The 18770-nt window shown below is 59.1% G+C and overlaps 1 protein-coding gene across 1 annotated transcript in view; it reads left to right on the top strand.

Annotated features, from left to right (window-relative positions):
* Window positions 1-17678, top strand: part of SRRM3 (serine/arginine repetitive matrix 3) — a 54255-nt gene extending 36577 nt beyond the window's left edge. Inside the window, exons 13-17 of the mRNA XM_039914531.1 lie at window positions 2045-2230; window positions 8277-8497; window positions 12831-13085; window positions 14980-15117; window positions 17160-17678. Of these exons, the coding sequence (XP_039770465.1) occupies window positions 2045-2230; window positions 8277-8497; window positions 12831-13085; window positions 14980-15117; window positions 17160-17370 (1011 nt within the window). The 3' untranslated portion in view covers window positions 17371-17678. The remainder of the gene's footprint in view (window positions 1-2044; window positions 2231-8276; window positions 8498-12830; window positions 13086-14979; window positions 15118-17159) is intronic.
* Window positions 17679-18770: the final 1092 nt, after the last annotated feature.

Below are 18770 nucleotides of genomic sequence, written 5' to 3'. Positions count from 1 at the left end.
TGGGCCAGATGGGCCCACCCACCCCAAAGGGCACAGCTCGGGGCAACTGCTCTCAAAGCTTCAGGTCCTTTCTGCCCCTGCCCCTCCCTCCTCCCCAAACCCCGGGCCAGGGGACCCAGGCCGGTACCTCCGTCATTCCCCAGATCCGCCGACTCCGCCTCCGGGGTCTCAGCATGGCAGCAAATCATGTGTGTGTCGGTTGGTTTTTATTTTGATGTTTTGGATTGTTTTCCTCCTTTTCCTTTTCCTTTGTTTCGGTTTTTGGTTTTGTTTTTTTTCCAAAAGCGTCTCCCCTCCATCGAGGCAAAGCCCGGGGCTTCCGGCTTGGCGGGCCCGAGCGAGTCAAAGGTCACACACACACACACACAAATATTGGTTCAGAATCAGGTCGGTTGATGCTGGGTCCAGGTGGGGGCCAGTCAGGAGAGGTCTTCCCCTCGGGGTGGGTCGTCGACTCTGATGTTGGGGGGCCGCGAGCCTGAGGATGGACAGCCCGGTTTAGCCCTGGATGGAGCCATCTATAACCCTGGGACTTGCTCTTTGAGACCCTGGTGCCTTCCAGAGGGACCAGGACCCTGCCAGGCCCAGCACAGTCTCCCCGACCCCTGTCACCTCCGGGGGCTCCTAAAGGCTCCATAAAGGCCCACAGCCTGAATTGAGGAGACTGAATGGGGGGCAAAACTGAGGGAGCAACTCAGTGGAGGGTTGGGGGTTCCCAACCCCCCCCTCCCCCCGAAGAGGCTGGTGGAGGGTGGTGGCCATTTTGCTGAATCCCGCTAGCCACTGAGGCGGGGAGGAAGATAGAAGCCGTGACTGACACAGGCCACGTACTCTCGGGGCTGAGGTGAGGCCTCAGGGAGAAGGCGAACTTGTAGGGCGTCCCGTTCCCCGAGCAGGTTCCTGCGAGATGGCCGCCACCCCACCCGCGGGCTCCGATCCGCCAACCGGGCCGCGGGTCCTCCATCCACGAGGTGGGGGCTGGCCTCCCTCACAGAGCCCCCGCGCGTGGGGGAGCCGAGCCCACCCACCACTGACAGGAAATGGCTTCAGCCCGTTTCTCTCCCGGAGAATGTAGGGCACCGATTTATAAAAATCCCATCTCTCTCACATTGAAGTCTACGTTCCCCGGACTGAAGGCAGAACCGGGGCCAGCCCGGGGCCACAGCCTGCTCCCTCGTCCCCCTACCCCCACGGCAGTGTAACTTTTCCATCCGTTTACTAACAGCGTCTCGGACTGTCCTCATTCCTCCGTCTCCCTTCCCGCCCCTGCTTAAGGCAACACCTCTCAAAACCTCCCCCTCGTCCCCGCTCCAAATGTGTCCTCCGGTCTCTCTTTCGTCTCCCTCTTGATCCCTTTCTGGGCCACCCAGCGGGGCGTTTCGGGCCTTCCACCTCCGCGGCCGATCTGTTGGAAAGGCAGTCAGGACATCGGTCTGAGAGAGCCACCGGTTCTGGGTTGGGTTCGGCTTCTTCAGTCCTCCAAGGTGACCCGATTCTATCGCCCGTCCGGCCCCCTCACGGGCCCGGCAGACTGTTGAACCCCGAACGGTGGTCTCGGCTAATCCCTCGCTTGTTTAGAGACCCCCTGGAAACGGCGGGGAGACAGGGTTTCTTCCTTGTTCACTAGGCGGGGAGAGGGAGGGGAGGAAGAGCCGGAGAACGTCCCAGCTTCTCCCTCTTCTCTTTGGGTTTCCTTTCCTTCCGCCACATCCAGAAATGCAAAATCAGTTCGACGTTTCTGGGTTGTTGTTTTGTGGTGTTGTTGTTTTTTTTCCCCAATATCCTTTTGTGTTCCTGTGGTTCTGGAATTTTGCTTTCCCGTGTGTGTTCTGTGGAAGCCTCATCCATAAACATGGAGATCTGGTTTGGAATATTCAGCGAACGTGATACACACACACATTCTGCCCTTCCGTCTCCCCTTCCCGTCCCCGAACTGGAATTTAAAAGGGAAGGTAACTGTTCAAAGCGGTATCCAGGCCCAACCCCATCCCCCTCGACTGAGGGCCCCAAAATTCAGACATGATCTGTTCCTCTTCTCAAATAGCCAGAGCCAGAGCCGAGGGGCCACGGCTACAGGTCCCGGTGGCCCCAGACGCCATACCTTGCCTTGAGGCGTCATCCCCAGCAGAGCGGATTTCCTCAAGTTTTGTCCCTTTGGTGCCAGCCAGCCGGTTGGCTGGACGGCTGTGAGCACCCGCTGGGCACCAGGCCCCGGGGGACGGGAGAGGAGGTGGGAGTTGACTTCCTAATTCCCTACGGCCTTACCCCGACAATTTCCCTAGCAGAACGAAGCTGCCCCTGGCCCTTCTAGGCCAGAGGAAAGAGTGGCGAGCGGCCCCAGGCTACCTCCCCTCTGTGTTCAGAGTCTGGACTTTGGAAGAGCTGGGGCCAGGTGAGAATGGCAGGAGGAGACGTGGATATGGAGGAGTTGGCCAGCTTCCTCCGGCTTTCCTCTCCTCCCCCTCTCCCCCTCCAGGAGTCCCCAAATGACCACCCTGTTGGTGGGCCAAGAACCAAGACTCTGCAGTGGTCTTTCCAGGCGTGGGAAGGAGTGGTCCTCCCTGGGTGGGCGGGACCCAGAAGTGGCCATTTTAATTCTGGCGGCAATCTGTGCTGCAGAAAGACTCAAACAGACCAGAGATCCCGTACCCTTCTCCTCTACGGGGTTGCCGGATCCGCGGATGGCCCAGAAGGCTTGAGGAGTCCTGGCAAGAGTAGTGGGGGGGGGGGGAGGGTGGACTCTAGGAAGAGGGGAGATGAGGTGTGATATTTTTCAGAACTGGCCGGAAAGAGCAGCTCTGCACTTCCTGCTTCTATCTCCCCCTGGGTTGACGATCCGCTAGGTACAGAGACTAGATAGAGAGTTCCTCTGGGATCCTTCCCTCCCATATCTTGGGCCAAATCCAAAGGGGCTGAGGCCCCACCACCTTCTTGCTCCCAAGCCTCCTTCAGAAATCCTGCCACGCACAGTGGGGCAGAAGGAGAGGGGGCACTTAGGCTCCTGAGCCAACGTGAACTCAGGCAAAGATGGTGGTTGGAGGGAAGTATCTTCCCTTAGTGAAAGGAGGGGGAAGGTCAAGCTGCGGCTGCCCTCCTTTCTTCCGTGGTATCCTGGAAAGGAAAGATGGGAAGGAATGGCAAGAGTGACTCCAAACCTCCCTGAACTTCCCCTCCTGGGGAAGGAGGAGACAAGGAGCAGGGGGAGAAGAAAATTCCTGACAAGCATGGATGCTTTTGGTGGATAAGCTTTGGCCAAGGCCAGGGGAGGGCAAAGGAGAAATGGCTGAGGGGAAAGACCGAAAGAAATCCCACATGGTTGACTTCCCTTTTAAATGATTACATCTCATTTCCGTTTCATCTTCCTCCTTCAATCGTTTTCTCTACTGCCCTCTCTCTCTCTCCTCTCTCTCTCTCTCTTCTAACCCTCTCCCGTTACAATACCTTGAATTTGCTCTGCCTCCATCTGCCGCTTACTGCATGCACTTTCCAAGTTTTATGTTTGTTGAGGGACTTAAGGAGTTCTGCGATTCAGACGACTGGTATTTTTTTTTTTTAATCAAAACTGAAACCTTGTTCAACTTTAAAAATCCACACTCCTCGGGCCAAACCTCCCCAGAGAACAACTTTCTTAGCAAAGGGGTCTAAAGCACATTACTAAAGAGTCATTGTCTTTTTCCCCATTCTGCATTCCAAATGCGGAGATTATTGTTTTCTGTTTTTATTATTGCATTCCTGTCACTGACCAAACAGAAGGTAGGTATTCGACTACGCACGTTCCCATCTGCAGATAAGCCTGCTGAAGCACTTAGCTTGATTTTAATGTTCATTTTCTTTCTCGTTCTCTCTGTCAATCTCTAATTTGGTCTCTCTCTCCCTCCCTTTTTTTGGTGACTCAAATCTTTTAACTTGTATATAGATAAATATATATATATATATATAATATTGTTTTTTTTTTTTCAAATAGCTACAAAGCCATGCTCCTCTTCTCCTGTTTTGGTTTGGTTTCGTTCTTTCTTTTGGTTCACGATTTTTGTTTTTCTTTTCCCTCTCTGCCTCTGTTTCCTGTTCCGTTGTTAGAATGCATTTCTGTATGTCTCAGGGCTCCGAGCGTGGTGTTTGCTCCCCTCAACGGTGTGATATGTTCAGTCCACTGAGCCACTGGACGCTCCAGTGGCTTGTTCCGCCAACCCCGACCCCGAGATTCACGGTCCGGGCTGTGACCGGATAGATTTAGGGAGAACGAGGAAAAGTCTCTCCTGTACATAAAACTCAACCCGGGCCCTCAGGGAGCTGCTTTTCTTTCCCCTGCTTCGCTATCCTCCCCGGCCTTCCCTATCCCCTGCTGGCGCAGGAAGAAGAGGCTGGCCAGAGGGAGAGGTGGAGAGAGGTGATAAGAAGCCCAGCTTGGAGGTGTTGACCCTCCACGATCTCCAGTAGCGTTCCCGCCCCGCACCCCACCTTTCCAAGGGAGACAGTAACTAGTGTAAGCTCTGGGTGTCCGGCCCCCCCCCCCCGCCCCGGCAGCCGCGGGACCCCCGGCCCATCAGTCGGGGGGAGAGGGAGCCCTTGAGGCTGCGATATCAGGATCCCATTCCAGGAAAGGCTTGGTTTGGGATCTTCTCCTTCCCTCCTGGCCCATTGAAAATTTGGGGAGAGCCTACCCCCTCCGAGTCCCCCAGCCAGGCCTGGGGCTTTGGGGTAAAGGCCAGGGACCACCGACAGCTGGGTGGGGGTGGAGCAAGCTGAGAAGAGAGTGGGGAGAGGTAAACGTACGGGATCTTCCTCGCAACAGAGGGCACAAGAGGCAGAGCCTGCATGGGGGGCGGGGGAAATGACTGGGCGGCCTGAAATGTTCGTGATGTCGTAACCGGCGCCCTGCTGCTAAGCTGTGATGTCACAGAGCCTGGTTCCTGAGTGGTTCTGAGGCCTCGGGGCTACCCGAAGGCAATTAGCCAGAGGCTGGCGTTCAGTTGGCTACCCATCTCCTCTGAGGGCAGAAAATAAAGGGGGCCAAAACTAGAGCTTGAGAGATTTCGGGTAGGCTCCGGGAAGCTCTTGCTAGACACGGGGTAGCTGGAAGGCATTTCTGGCCCTGAGGATTTTCCGAAAACACTGGTTGGGATATGATTCCTACCTTGAAGGCAGAAGGATGGACCAGATAACTCTCAAGAGGTCAATTCTCCCCTCCCCCGGAGGGGACCGTGATGATAAAAAAATAGCTTTGTGACAAGGAAATCCGTGGAGGCCTGTAAGTAGACCTGCTCCTCACACCCGGCCTGTAAGCCCCTCAGTCTCCAAATGCCCTGAGCACTTGGACACGGAGTAGGGGTGGGAGACTGGTCAATCTGTCACATTTATTGAGCACCTACCCTGTGCAGAGCACTGTGCAAAACTCTTTAGACACACAGCCCCTACCCACATGGTTGGTGGGGTCAAAGCATCCAGCAGGTCTCAGAAGTGACGGCAGGGGTTAGGGCCTTGGAGCTGAGGTGCCCCCGGTCTGGGCAGAGGCCAGACTGGCATAGGCTGGGTGCTGTCGGGTTTTGAGGCTCCGGACCCGGAGTTTTGGATCCAGACGCCCGATCCTAAGCGGCCTTTCCCGAACCTCCTCTCCCACTGCCTCACAGGAGGAGCCGGGAGTTTCCTGGCCCCAGCTGAGTTCCCAAGGAACACGAAGGGAGAGCGAGCAGAAGAGGGTCCTGCCCAGATGGCGTCTCTCAGACCCCAAGAGAGAGGCAGAAAGAGCTGGCAGAAAGAGGAAATCCCCCCTCCAGTAGGGTCGGAGCAGGAGGGTCAAGACACTGGGCCTTGTTCTACGCCCAGGTCGGTGGGCCGCCGAGGAAACCGGGGAGGGGGATATCTAGGGGCTTGATAGGAGGACAGATGCGGATCTTTGAGGGGAAGGAGACGCGCTGTTGCTTAGTGTCTCTTCCGCAGAAATCAATCGCCGCCTGCCGGGGTAGCGTTTATGGGGCCACAGAGAGAGGAAGAGGGAAGAGCGGAGGGTGGGGCACCGAAGCGATGCTTCGGTCGCAGCGACATCGACCGGATCCCGCCGCCACGTTGGGCCTGAGCCGCTGACTCCAAGTCCAGCTGACTCAGACGAGAGAACCATCCCCGCCTCAGGACCTCTCCCCATCGGCCCCAGTTCCCCCCTCCTCGGCCCGCGAGGAGCACGAGGCAGCTCCCTCGGTGGCTCCCAAGTCAGGTGACTTCGTTTGGGGCACAGACCCAAGCCGGCTCTTGTCACAGCCCCAGTAAGGTCGGTCTCCACCTCGTCTGGGCCCGCGGCTCAATCCGCACGGGAACTCCAGTGCCTGGGGAGGAAACCCCAGCTCGGATGGGTCTCCGCTGCAGTCGCTTCTGCCCGGGTCAGGGATGAGTGAGGGAGAGACGATGTGTCTTCTCACCGCCATACGGATTTAATCCTGCCTGGTAGCTAGGGACATTTTTTTTACCAGCCCGCTCCTTCCCCCCCATACCTACTTGGCGCGAAACCTGATGTCGGCACTCTTTTCCGCTTGCCGGGCATCAACTGTTACACGTCCTAGGATCCGGCTCTTTGCTAAACTGGTTTAACCCCCGAGAGCGTCCCCGTAGCCCCCAGAAACCTGTGGGACGGAGCTTTGAACGCAGGCTCTTAGTGACTCGCCGCCCTGGCGGGTGTCATCTTTTCAGCTCCTTGCCCTTTCTCACCCCCAAGAGGTCCCCGTAAAAATCAGTTTCCTCTCAGACCTCTTCTAAATGGCTCCTGGCATGGATGAAATGATGAAATCGGGGTACCACGGCCCAGCCGACACACGGCCCCCAGAACAGGCCTTGAAGATCTGTCCTTTTTGGGCCAACCCCTCGAGGGTCTCCCCCTGGGGACCGAGGGGCCCGCGCCCCATCGACCTCGGGGCCTGTTTTTTTCCTCCTCGTTTTGTTTTTCTGCCTCCTGAAAACCAGAGGCGACTCTCCCATTTTGTCCATTTTTTGTTCTTTTCTTTCAACAACAAAAGCAAACGCTCTTCGTCACACGCCCTCCTGCACCTGGAAGCTCCCGAGGTTGGTCTGGCTGAGGTCTAGGAGACAGAAGGGGTTGTTTCGTTTTGATCTCTCTCTCTATCTCTCTTGCATTTTTGTGAATCTAATGATGAACTTATGTTGCCCCACTTTTCCCTTCTCTTCACACCTTACCTACTAAAGGAGGAAGTGCCACTTTTTTGGTAAGTGGACGTTAACCAGGAGGGACTTAATCAGAATTTAAAAAAAAAAAAAAAGAAACAGTAGGAAGCTGCTTACAGCTCAACAGTACTCTGAGGAAGAAAAAAAAATATATATATACAAAAAAATTTTGATGAGTTTCCCAGGGGAAGTTCAGAAACATTATTTTTTTTTTTTAATTTCAGTATCGATGACATTTGTGGAGTTTTGTTTTTTTCCTTCCCTTTGCTTTTGGTTTCAATTGAATTCTTCTTCCCTGCCCCCCCTTTCTCCCCCCTCCCCACCCTTCCCTTTTCATCGGTGTTCGTTCCACCCACCCTCGGGTCTGTGGAGATTTATCTCGGCCTCTGCGGATCCAGACCTCCGCCCACCCCTCGCCATTTCGTGCGCCCCCCCCGCCCCCCGTAATCCCCACGGAAAATGCGATTTTTGTGACGGGTTTCCCCCCTTCCACACCGGGCGGGGTGCGGGGGGAAAAGGAAAATAAAAAGTCCCTCCATCCTGGGGGGGGTCGAGCGGCCCTTCGGCCCCCTTGCAGCCCATTTTCCAGGCCCCGTTTTTTGGGGGGGGGGGGGGGCCGGGGGCCGGGGGCCCGCCCCAGTCCTCCTCCCTCCCCTCATCCTTCCTCCTCCTCTTCGTCCCCCTTCCCTTCCCCGCCTTCTTCGATCTGTTCCGTTGAATTTGTGTTCTGCATGCCGAGGGATTTGCATGAGCTGCATCGTTGAGGTCAAGAAGGTTTGACGCAGGAGAGGAAGGGGCAGGTTAGGGTCTGGGTAGCCTGCAGTTTGTGCAACGTTCATTTGACATTGCGGCCGATAGGTTGGCCGGGAAGCCCCCCCTTAAAGGCCGTGTCTCCCTCTTCTCCCGCCCCCGTCTCTTTTTCTTCTTTTCCTCTCTCTCCCCTCCCCCTCCCCGTCCGCCCCGTCCGCCAGAGGCTCGACTCGACCTCCCCGTCCCCGAGGGCGCCGAGCCCGCCGAGCCCGCCGAGCCCGCCGGCGCGGGGGAGAGACGGCCGGGCCCGCGGGGGGCCGAGGCGCCGGCGCCGCTCCCGCTCCCCCTCGCCCCGGCAGCGGGGCCGCGGCCGGACCCGGCCCTCGGCCCCGCGGGATTCGCCCCGCTCCCTCGGACGCGCCGGCGACGACGACAGCAGCGACTCCGCCGCCCCCGCCGCCCCCGCCGACCACGGCGGCGCCGCCTCAGCCCCCGCCGCGCCGCAACCCGACGCCGCCGCCGCCGCCGCCGCCGTCGTCGTCGCCGCCCCGGACAGGAGCCACGGAGCCAGAGACCGGAAGTGAGACGGGGCGCGCGCGCGAGGCCGGAGGAGGGGCCGCGCGGGGAGGGGCGGGGCCTCGAGGGGCCGTGGAGGGGGGCGCGCGACGGGGGCGGGGCCTCGAGGGGCGGAGGGGGAGGGGGCGGGGCCAAGGAGGGGCGGGGCCTCGAGGGGCCGTGGAGGGGGGCCGCGACGGGGGCGGGGCCTCGAGGGGCGGAGGGGGAGGGGGCGGGGCCAAGGAGGGGCGGGGCCTCGAGGGGCCGTGGAGGGGGCGCGCGACGGGGGTGGGGCCTCGAGGGGCGGAGGGGCAGGGGGCGGGGCCAAGGAGGGGCGGGGCCTCGAGGGGCCGTGGAGGGGGCGCGCGACGGGGGTGGGGCCTCGAGGGGCGGAGGGGAAGGGGCGGGGCCTCGAGCCGGGGGCGGGGCCTCGATGGACGGAGGGGGCGGGGCCAAGGAGGGGCGGGGCCTCGAGGGGCGGTGGGGAAGGGGTGGGGGGCCAAGGGGGGGCGGATCCTCGTGATGGAGGCGGGGCCTCGAGGGGCCCCGAGGGGGAAGGGGGAGGGTCCAAGGAGGGGCGGGTCCTCGCGACGGGGGCGGGGCCTCGAGGGGCGGTGGAGGGGGGCGGGGGTCAATGAGGGGCGGGGCCTCGAGGGGGTGTGGGGAAGGGGTGGGGGCGGGGGGGGCGGGACCTCGTGACGGGGGCGGGTCCCCGAGGGGCTGCGGAAAGGGGCGGGGCCAGGGAGGGGCGGGTCCCCGCGACGGGGGCGGGGCCTCGAGAGGCTGTGGCGGGGCGCGCGACGGGGGCGGGGCTTCGAGGGGCTGTAGGGAGGGGGCGGGGCCTCGAGGGACTAGGGGGTTGGGGTCGATGAGGGGCGGGGCCTCGCGACGGGGGCGGGGCCTCGAGGGGCTGTGGAGGGGCGCGCGCGACGGGGGTGGGGCCTCGAGGATCTGAGGGGAAGGGGCGGGGTCAGGGAGGGGCGGGTCCTCGCGAGGGGGCGGGGCCTCGAGGGGCTTGTGGCGAGGGGGGCGGGGCCGAGGAGAGGCGGGGGGGGCCTCGCGACGGGGGCGGGGCTTCGAGGGGCTGGGGGGGGAGGGGCCGCGCGGGAACGGGCCACCTGTCAATCACTAACGTTTATTGAGCGTCCCGCAGAACCTCTTGGCGGGGCGGAGCCCGGAGAGGGATCAAAGGGAACAAAATTCCCTTTTTTTCCCCCCATTTCTGCCGTCTGTGGAGCTCACACGGATGGGCCCGCGGCGGGGAAAGGCCCAGAGACACGCTTTCACACCCGGCCCTTGGGCCACGACCCCCCGGGCCACCCAGCCTGGAGCCAGGCTCGAAATAATTATAATGATCATAATTATTGTGCCTTTTTTTAAGTGCTTACTATGCGGCAGGCCCTGGACTAAGCGCTGGGGTGGAGACAAGCAAATCGGGTGGGACCCCATCCCCGTCCCACGTGGGGCTCAATCCCCATTTTACAGATGAGGGAACTGAGGCCCAGGGAAGCGATTTGCCCAAGATCAGCAGACAAGTGGCAGTGCAGGATTAGAACCCATGACCTGCTGACTCCCAGGCCCATACACTATACGCTACACCATGTAAACGCACCAGCCTCCACCCCCTCATGCAAACATAGGATGGGGCTTCGCCCTGTCCCGTTATTAATAACGTTGGGATGTGTTAAGTGCTTACTATGTGCAGAGCACTGTTCTAAGCGCTGGGGTATTCAGGGTAATCAGGTGGTCCCACGTGAGGCTCAGTCTTAATCCCCATTTTACAGATGAGGTAACTGAGGCACAGAGAAGTGAAATGACTTGCCCACAGTCACACAGCTGTCAAGTGGCAGAGTCGGGATTCGAACCCCTGACCTCTGACTCCCAAGCCCATGCTCTTTCCACTGAGCCACGCTGCTTCTCTATCAGGGCAGAGTCCGATGTAACGATAATAACTGGGGTTTTGTTAAGCGCTTCCTATGTGCCGAGCACTGTTCTATTTGCTGGGGTAGATACGAGCTAATCCGTCTGGACACAGTCCCTGGCCCACATGGGGCTCGCAGTCTTAATCCCCAGGTTACAGATGAGGTGACTGAGGCCCAGAGAAGTGAAGTGACTTGCCCGAGGTCTCACAGCAGAGGTGGCAGAGCCGGGATTAGAACCCAGGGCCTTGTGACTCCCAGGCCCGGGCTCTATCCATTATGCCCTGCTGCTTCTTCTTACGTGGGCTCAGCAGGAAGGGGAGGGCACCCAGAGGGAAGGATGGACATGCTGGGGGTTGGGAAATAGGTTGTTCGAAGGAAGAAGAAAGGGACAACGGGATTTTCATCAGGGAGAAGAGAAGGCAGGATGGGTAGGTGGGTGGGGGCAATAGGTAATCGTTCAAGTGTCTGGTGGGTTTCTATGGAAATGGCTCTGACCCTTCGCCCTCCCTGAGAGCCGAGTAAAAGGAAACGGGAATAAATCCAAGCAGGAGAGATTTCGTCCGTCAGGGTAATAAGACATTGATGTCGGCTCCAAAGGGAGGTTTAGACTTCTCTGGCCCTGGGGAGCTATTCTGCATGGGTTCGATGAACAGTGTTGGTACTTGTTAAGCGCTCGCTACGTGCCGAGCACTGTTCTAAACGCTGGGGGAGATACAGGGTCATCAGGTTGTCCCACGTGAGGCTCACGGTTAATCCTCATTTTACAGATGAGGGAACTGAGGCCCAGAGAAGTGAAGTGACTCGCCCACAGTCACACAGCTGACAAGTGGCAGAGCCGGGAGTCGAACCCATGACCTCTGACTCCGAAGCCCAGGCTCTTTCCACCGGGCCACGCTGCTTCCCTGCTTGGAGGCAGGGGCCTGGACCACATGGCCTCTTGAGCTCCCTTCTCTAGCTTTCTTGGAGGCCGTAGAGTTGACAACAAGCCTGTGAGCTAAGGCCAGAGACAGAAGATAGACACAGAGAAGCCAAGTCACACAGCATCGATTTTGCAAGGGGTCGGGCCAGACCGATTCCTCCTTTCCATTTCCTGTCAGGCTCCTCCCCGTGGGTTTCTTGGGCCCGAATTCCCTCCCGATGGCGGAACCTGCTGGATCGGAGGTTGGGGAGTGAATCGGAATATCGGGGGACACCCGAGAGGGATACTTGAGGGGTTCAGAACACACAAGGAGGAGGCTGAGTCCCAAGGTTCAGTTCTCACGGCGGAGAGCCCCACCTCTAGCCTGGCTATCCCTGTTTCCCCTCTCATATTGTCCTCTGCCAAGCGCTTAGTACAGTGCTCTGCCTTTAGTAAGCGTTTAGTGGATACCATTGATGATAATAATAATAATAATGTTGGTATCTGTTAAGCGCTTACTATGTGCCGAGCACTGTTCTAAGCGCTGGGGTAGACACAGGAGAATCAGGTTGTCCCACGTGGGGCTCACAGTCTTAATCCCCATTTTACAGGTGAGGTAACTGAGGCACCTGATTAGCCCTCCCTCCACATTACATAGTCACTCTCTTAGTTAATAAAACTAATCATAATAATCATAATAATAGCGGTATTTGTTAAGCGCTTACTATGTGCCAAGCACTGTTCTAAGCTGGGGTAGATATAAGGTAATCAGATTGGACCCAGTCCCTGACCCACGTGGAGCGCCCAGTCTTAATCCCCGTTTTACAGACGAGGTAACGGAGGCCCTGAGAAGTGATTTGCCCAAGGTCACACAACAGACACGCGGCAAGAGCCAGGATTAGAACCCACGTCCTTGGACTCCCAGGCCCGTGCTCTTTCCACTAGGCCATGCTGGTTCCCACCCTACTCTCCCTGGCCCTGCCTCCACTCTCCCTAACACCTCCCGCTCCCCGGCCACCCCAACTCCCACACACTCCCCAGTCCAGCCCCCACTCTCTCCCACCCCCACCTTCCCCGGTCCCCAGACCCAGTCAGGGTGTCTGGAGCTACTCAGTCCCCCAGCCAGTGACCATGGGCAGTGCCCCAGCTGGGCACCGGCAGCGTGAAAAGCAGGGTGGCCTAGTGGCTAGACCCTGGGCCTGGGAGTAAGAAGGACCTGGTATGGCTCCGTCCCTCGTCTGCTGAGTGACCTTGGCCAAATCACTTCATTTTTCTGAGCCTCAGTTCCCTCATCTGGAAAATGGGGACTAAGACTGTGAGCCCCATGTGGGACGGGGGCTGTGTCCAATTTGATTTCTTTGTCTCTACCCCAGTGATTAGAACAGTGCTTGGCACGTAGTAAGTGCTTAACAAACGCCATCGTTATCAGTACTGGTCCCAGAGGGAGCTGAGAGGCAGATGGTGGGGTACCGGGGAGGGAGGGAGGATGGGGGACGGAGAGGAGCCGGGACAGGCACGTAAATCCTGGCGTCCCGCAGGGGGAAGGAGCAGCACCACCGGACCCGGCCGACCAGCGGCTCCGTGTCGCCTGCCAAGCACGGCCGGCACGGCCTCCTGAGGAAGAGCGGCTCCCGCAGCCCTGCCCCCCGCAGCAGCTCCTGGACCTCCAGCCCGTCCCCTTCCAGGTCCCGCTCCCGTACCCGCTCCCGCTCCCACTCCCGGGAGAAGAGGGCGGCCCGGAGCCGCAGCCGCAGTCGCAGCCGAAGCCCCTCGCAGAAAAACACCACCAGCCGGTGAGGCCTTGGACGGGGAGGGAAGGAGCAGCAGGCGGGTCCCCCCAGCCCCACCCCGGAAAAAGGGTCTCCCTGAGGCCCGGCCAGCCCACTCCTCCCCGAGATCCCCCTGGCCCCTTCAGAATAAAGATCTCCTTTCCCCCGGGAGAGAGTGAGCCTCCCCGTTGCGCGGCGGGGAGAACTGAGGCCCAGAGGTGTTAAGCGACTTTCCCGAGATCACACGGCACATTCCCGGTAGAGCTCGGCTTCGGTTCCTGGCCAGGCCTCTGAGGGCCTCTGAGGACCTCCGGGAGGAGCACAGGGTCCGGACAGTCGTGCAAACTCTGATGCGCACACCCGACACACATAATAATAATAATAATTACAGTATTTGTTAAGCACTTACTATGCGTCAAGAACTGTTCTAAGCGCTGGAGTAGATACGAGATCATCAAGTTGGACACAGTCCCTGTCCCACACGCAAGCACACAACCACCCATGTTCTCTCTATCTCTCCTCAGTGGAAAGAGCCTGGGCTTCGGAGTCAGAGGTCATGAGTTCGACTCTCGGCTCTGCCACTCGTCAGCTGTGTGACTGTGGGCGAGTCACTTAACTTCTCTGGGCCTCAGTTCCCTCATCTGTAAAATAGGGATTAAAAGTGTGTGAGCCCCACCTGATTCCCCTGTATCTCCCCCAGCGCTTAAGCACCTAGTAAGCGCTTAACAAATACCAACATTAATTAATTAATCTTTACAAGAGCTGTAATATTGCTGAGCCAACCCAGCCGCCTCAAAGTCCTTCATTTTCATTTCATGATGCTTTTGGCCTGAAGCCTCAGTGTTTTCCAGGCTTGCATCCAGGATGGGTGGGCTGATGCATAACTGCAAGGTTACAGTGGAACTCCACAGCTCAGAGCCTGGTGGGGATAACGTGGGTGTTTGTTAAGCGCTTACTATGTGCAGAGCACTGTTCTAAGCGCTGGGGGAGATACAGGGTCATCAGGTTGTCCCACGTGAGGCTCACAGTTAATCCCCATTGTCCAGATGAGGTCACTGAGGCACAGAGAAGTGAAGTGACTTGCCCACAGTCACACAGCTGACGAGTGGCAGAGCCGGGATTCGAACCCGTGACCTCTGACTCCCAAGCCCGGACTCTTTCCACTGAGCCACGCTGGTTAAAGGTAGAGACTGAGAGGCAGACAGAAAAGGAGTCAGAGGGAGACAGAGATCCAGGGACATACAGAGACACAGAGAGTGACAGATGAGAGAAAAAAATCAGAGACAGTAGCATCGCAGGGAGAGACAGAGAACAATCAATAATAACAATAATAATAATAATAATAATGATAATAGTACCTTTTAAGCAGTTACTATGGGCCAAGCACTGGGGTGGGTACAAGCAAATCAAGTTGGACACAGTCCCTCTCCCACAGGAGACTCACACTCTTAATCCCCATTTCACAGACGAGGTAACGGAGGCCCAGAGAAGTTAAATGACTTGCCCAAGGTCACACGGCAGACATGGAGTTTACTGAACGCTCACTGTGTACAGAGCACTGTACTAAACTCTGGAGAAAATCAGTCCAAAAGAGTTGGTAACGTGATCCCGGCCCACAAGAAACTTGCAATCTAGCGGATCCTCGACCTTAACTGGAGCTCCGAGGGGGTTTGGATGGGAAAGATGGACTGTAAATTCGTTATGGGCAGGGAAGGTGTCTGCCAACTCTGTTGTATTGATCTCTCCCAAGCGCTTAGTACAGTGCTCTGCACACAGTAAGTGCTCCATAAACACGATTGAATGAATGATCGAGGAAAAAAAACAGAAAGAGGGAGACGGTCGTGAGGCCCAGGCGGCAGCGGGCAGCCGTCCCCTGTCCCTGCCCGCCGGGGTGACCGGGGCCTTGTCTCTTGGACAGGGAGAAGGACAGCGAGGCCCGCTCGCGGCACGGCGAGCCTGAGGCGGCCAGAGCCCGTCGCCGCTCCCGCAGCTACTCGCCCATCCGCAAGAGGAGACGCGACTCTCCGAGCTTCATGGAGCCCCGGCGCATCACCAGGTACGGTCGGGAGGCCGGGGGAAGAGGGCAACCCTGATCTCTCTCCGGCCGGTCACGGGCGGGCCTCGGGGGCTTCCCTGGTGCCAGCCACCGAGCCGAGCTCTGGGACACTTCCGGGGTCATCGGCTCGAACGTCCTCCCTGTCCAAGAGGGCTGGAGAGCAGGGTTCTTATTCCCGTTTCACAGACGAGGAAACTGAGTCCCAGAAAGGTTAAGTGACTTGCCCGGGGTTCATTCATCCAGTCAGTCATATTCACTGAGTGCTTACTGTGTGCAGAGCACTGTGCTAAGCGCTTAAGAGCGTACAATACGCATTCCCTGCCCATGATGAACTTAGTCTGCAGCCGGAGAGACAGACATTAATAGAAGTAAATAAATGACAGATGTGGACATCAGTGCTGGGGGCTGGGAGGGGGGATAAAAAAAGGAAGCAAGTCAGGGTGGTGCAGAAGGGAGTGGGAGACGAGGAAAGGAGGGTTTAATCAGGGAAGGCCCCTTGGAGGAGATGGATCTTCAATAAGCCTTTGAAGGGGGAAAGAGTAATTGTTTATCTCCCTCTCAGAGGAGCAGGCAGAGAAGTAGCCTCAGGATGCTTCAGAGGGGGAAGCCCGGAGCCGTGGGGAACAGGGGACCGGCAGCACCTCCCCACTTCGAGTCACCACATAGGGCACAGTGTGTAACCTCACTCCCACCCCCCGACACCCCGCCTTGGCTGGGCATCACCTTGGGGGCCCCTTGTTAAGGAGGTCGGGGTCTCTGGCCCGGCCCCCTCCTCTCCAGAGAGTCAGGGTGACTCCCGGCAGGTTGCCCCCTTCCCAGAGCCACAGCCCTCTCCTCCGGCGGCCCCCTGGGACGGTCACCTTGGGGACGGGCATCCCGGGGGCAGGGCGAGGGGCAGCCGGTGACCCCGGAGATCTCCTTTCCCAGGTGGCCCGGGCTTCTCCCAGCCCTCTTTCCAAAATCGGGGAGTTCGGAGATCACAGGGAAGCTCCTCTGCTAAACCCTGCCTCCCCCAGGTCCAGACAGCTGACCACGTTTGAGTATTCTGGATCCAGATTCCCCTCCCCGCCGAGACCCCATACGGCTCCTGACTAATCACGTCTGTTTTTCCAGCAGCTCTGGGCAGCTGGGGGGTGGGCGTGCAGCAACAACTGCAGAGTGGGGGCCGGGGGCCTTGGGTGAAGCTTGCTGGGCCGGGCCGGGGCAAGTCCGTCCGGGGTCTGGGGCATCGGGGACAGCTGCAGGCCCCATTTCAGTCCTGGGCCCGGGAGGGGACATCCACCAAACCGACAGGGTGCTTAAAAAAGGCAACTGTAAAAACCATCCCTGTCTTTCCTGCCCTCCCGCTCAGCTTCCGACCCCCCCCAAATCCTCAGGGTCAAGCGTAAAGCCAATCCCTGTGCGGAATGTGTCTGTTCTTTTGTTCTACCGGGCTCTCTCAAGCGCTTAATACAGTGCTCCGCACTGTAGAGGAGCAGCATGGCATAGTGGATAGAGCACCGGCCTGGGACTCAGAAGGTTCTGGGTCCTATTCCCCGCTCCGCCACTTAATAATAATGATCGTGGGTATTCGTTAAGCGCTTACTACGTGCCAAGCACTGTTCTAAGTGGTGCGGTAGATACAAGGTAATCAGGTTGGACACAGTCCGTGGCCCTCATGGGGCTCACGGTCTCAATCCCCGTTTTACAGATGAGGTCACTGAGGCCCAGAGAAGTGAAGCGACTTGCCCAAGGTCACACAGCAGACACGTGGCAGAACCCACAACCTCTGACTCCCAGGCCCGTGCTCTTTCCACTCGGCCAGGCCGCTGCTCACTTGTCTCCTGTGTGACCTTGGCTAAGTCACTTCTCCTGGCCTCCGTTCCCTCCTCTGGAAAATGGGGATGGAGACCGTGAGCCCCACGTGGGACAGGGACAGTGACCAACTCGATTGGCTTGTACCCACCCCAGCGCTCAGTAGAGCGCCCGGCACCTAGTAGGCGCTTAACAAATCCCATCATCATCATCATCGTCAGCTGAGCCCGTGGCCTTCTCGTTGGCAGCGCCCGCAAGAGGCCGATCCCCTACTACCGGCCCAGCCCGTCCTCCTCCAGCTCCCTGAGCAGTTACTCCCGCAGTCGCAGCCGCAGCTACGAGAGCTACAGCAGCAGTTACAGCCGCAGCCGGACGACCAGCCCGCACAGCCTCCCTCGCACCCAGAGCCGCAGCCTCAGCTTCCACAGCAGGAGCAGCTCCGAGAGTGCCGGCTTCTGAGCCCCCCGGGTGGGCGGAGGGGGAGAGGCCCAGAGGGGCGGGAGCCTTCGGGGTCGCCCCCGGAGACTGCTCCCGGCCGTGGGGAGGGGAGTCCCGGCTCCCAACTCCCCGCTCCCATCCTCGGCCCAGGCCTCTGGGAGCAGGACCGGGCTTGCCCACCGGCCCGGGGCCCCCCTGCTTGGCTGCGTCTCCCATCAAACCAGCACTGGGGATGCCCCCCACCCCACCCCCCCACCCCTCATCGATACCCCTCCCAGGGAGAAGACCAGGCAGGAAAGAGAAGCCCGCGTATAAAGATCCCCTCCACATCCGGCCTGCGTTTCCCGCCCGGTCGGGAGGCCTGGCGCCGTCTTTGGTCCGGCGCCCAGGGGAAGGGTTAAGGTAGGGGCAGGGCAGGAAAACCGGCTCCAGATCCCCTAAAGTGGATGGAGAGGGAGGAACAGCCGCTCCTAACGCGGGGCTCTTCCCTCTCCACCCAGTGCCGCCCTGCCGTCGTCATCCTGGTGGGCGCGGGCCAGGCGGAGGCCTCAGGGGGTGCTTGGACCCCCTCCCCACCTCACCCAGGACCCCCTCCGTGGCTCCGCCGGCATTCCCTGCTCGCAGACTCTCCCACGGGACCAGGAGCGGGACTTTCCTCCGTTTCTGTTGTGGCCCGAGCGTGTTTGCTGCAGCAAGAGGGATAGAGGTCAGACAGCAGGGAGCACTTCCCGGCCGCCAGGGGGTGCGAGGGTCTGGGCCGCCTGACGATGTCCAAGGGAAGGGTGGAACGGCTCCCCTTCCAGAAACTGGGGTCTGGAGGCAGAGGGATGGATCCGTTGGCCTCTCTGGGCTTCTAGCCCAAAGAGAGGCTGAGCCACGGCTATGGAAGAAAGGGGCGGGGGGGGGGGTCAATCGATCGATCAATGGTATTTATCGAGGGGCTACTGTGTACTGCGCTAAGCGTTTGGGAAAATACAATAGAATCGAGTCGGTAGATGCCATCCCCACTCACAAGGAGTTTACAGTCCAGACTGCCAGGGCTTCCTCGGGAAGGAGCAGAGCGGGGAGCAGGGGGCTTGTTAAGTCGGGTAGGGGGAGCGGGGTGGGTGGGAGAGGAGACGGAACCAGGTGCCGAAACATCACCTGAGCCTTCGGCTGTCTCAGAAGCCATCTCTTGTCGGCCCGCCCAGACGGGCCCAGCTCTTCCCCACCCCAGCCCCTAGCTGTGCAAATCTGGGGGGGAAGGGGGGGGGTCCCAGCCGAGTCCTGTTTCTTTGGGAGGGTGGGGTCCTTTCTCCGCAACACCCAATTTCTGGCTTCAGGATGGGGAGGAGTAGAGGTTAACGATGGATCGCAGGCTCCTTACCCCCTCCTCAAAAGAGGTGGGGTGGGACGCGAAGGTCACCCCGTCCATTCCTCTG

Source organism: Ornithorhynchus anatinus, chromosome 17 (genome assembly GCF_004115215.2).
Source record: "Ornithorhynchus anatinus isolate Pmale09 chromosome 17, mOrnAna1.pri.v4, whole genome shotgun sequence".
In the NCBI taxonomy this organism is placed as follows: Eukaryota; Metazoa; Chordata; class Mammalia; order Monotremata; family Ornithorhynchidae; genus Ornithorhynchus; species Ornithorhynchus anatinus.
This window is presented reverse-complemented; position numbering and strand designations above follow the sequence as displayed.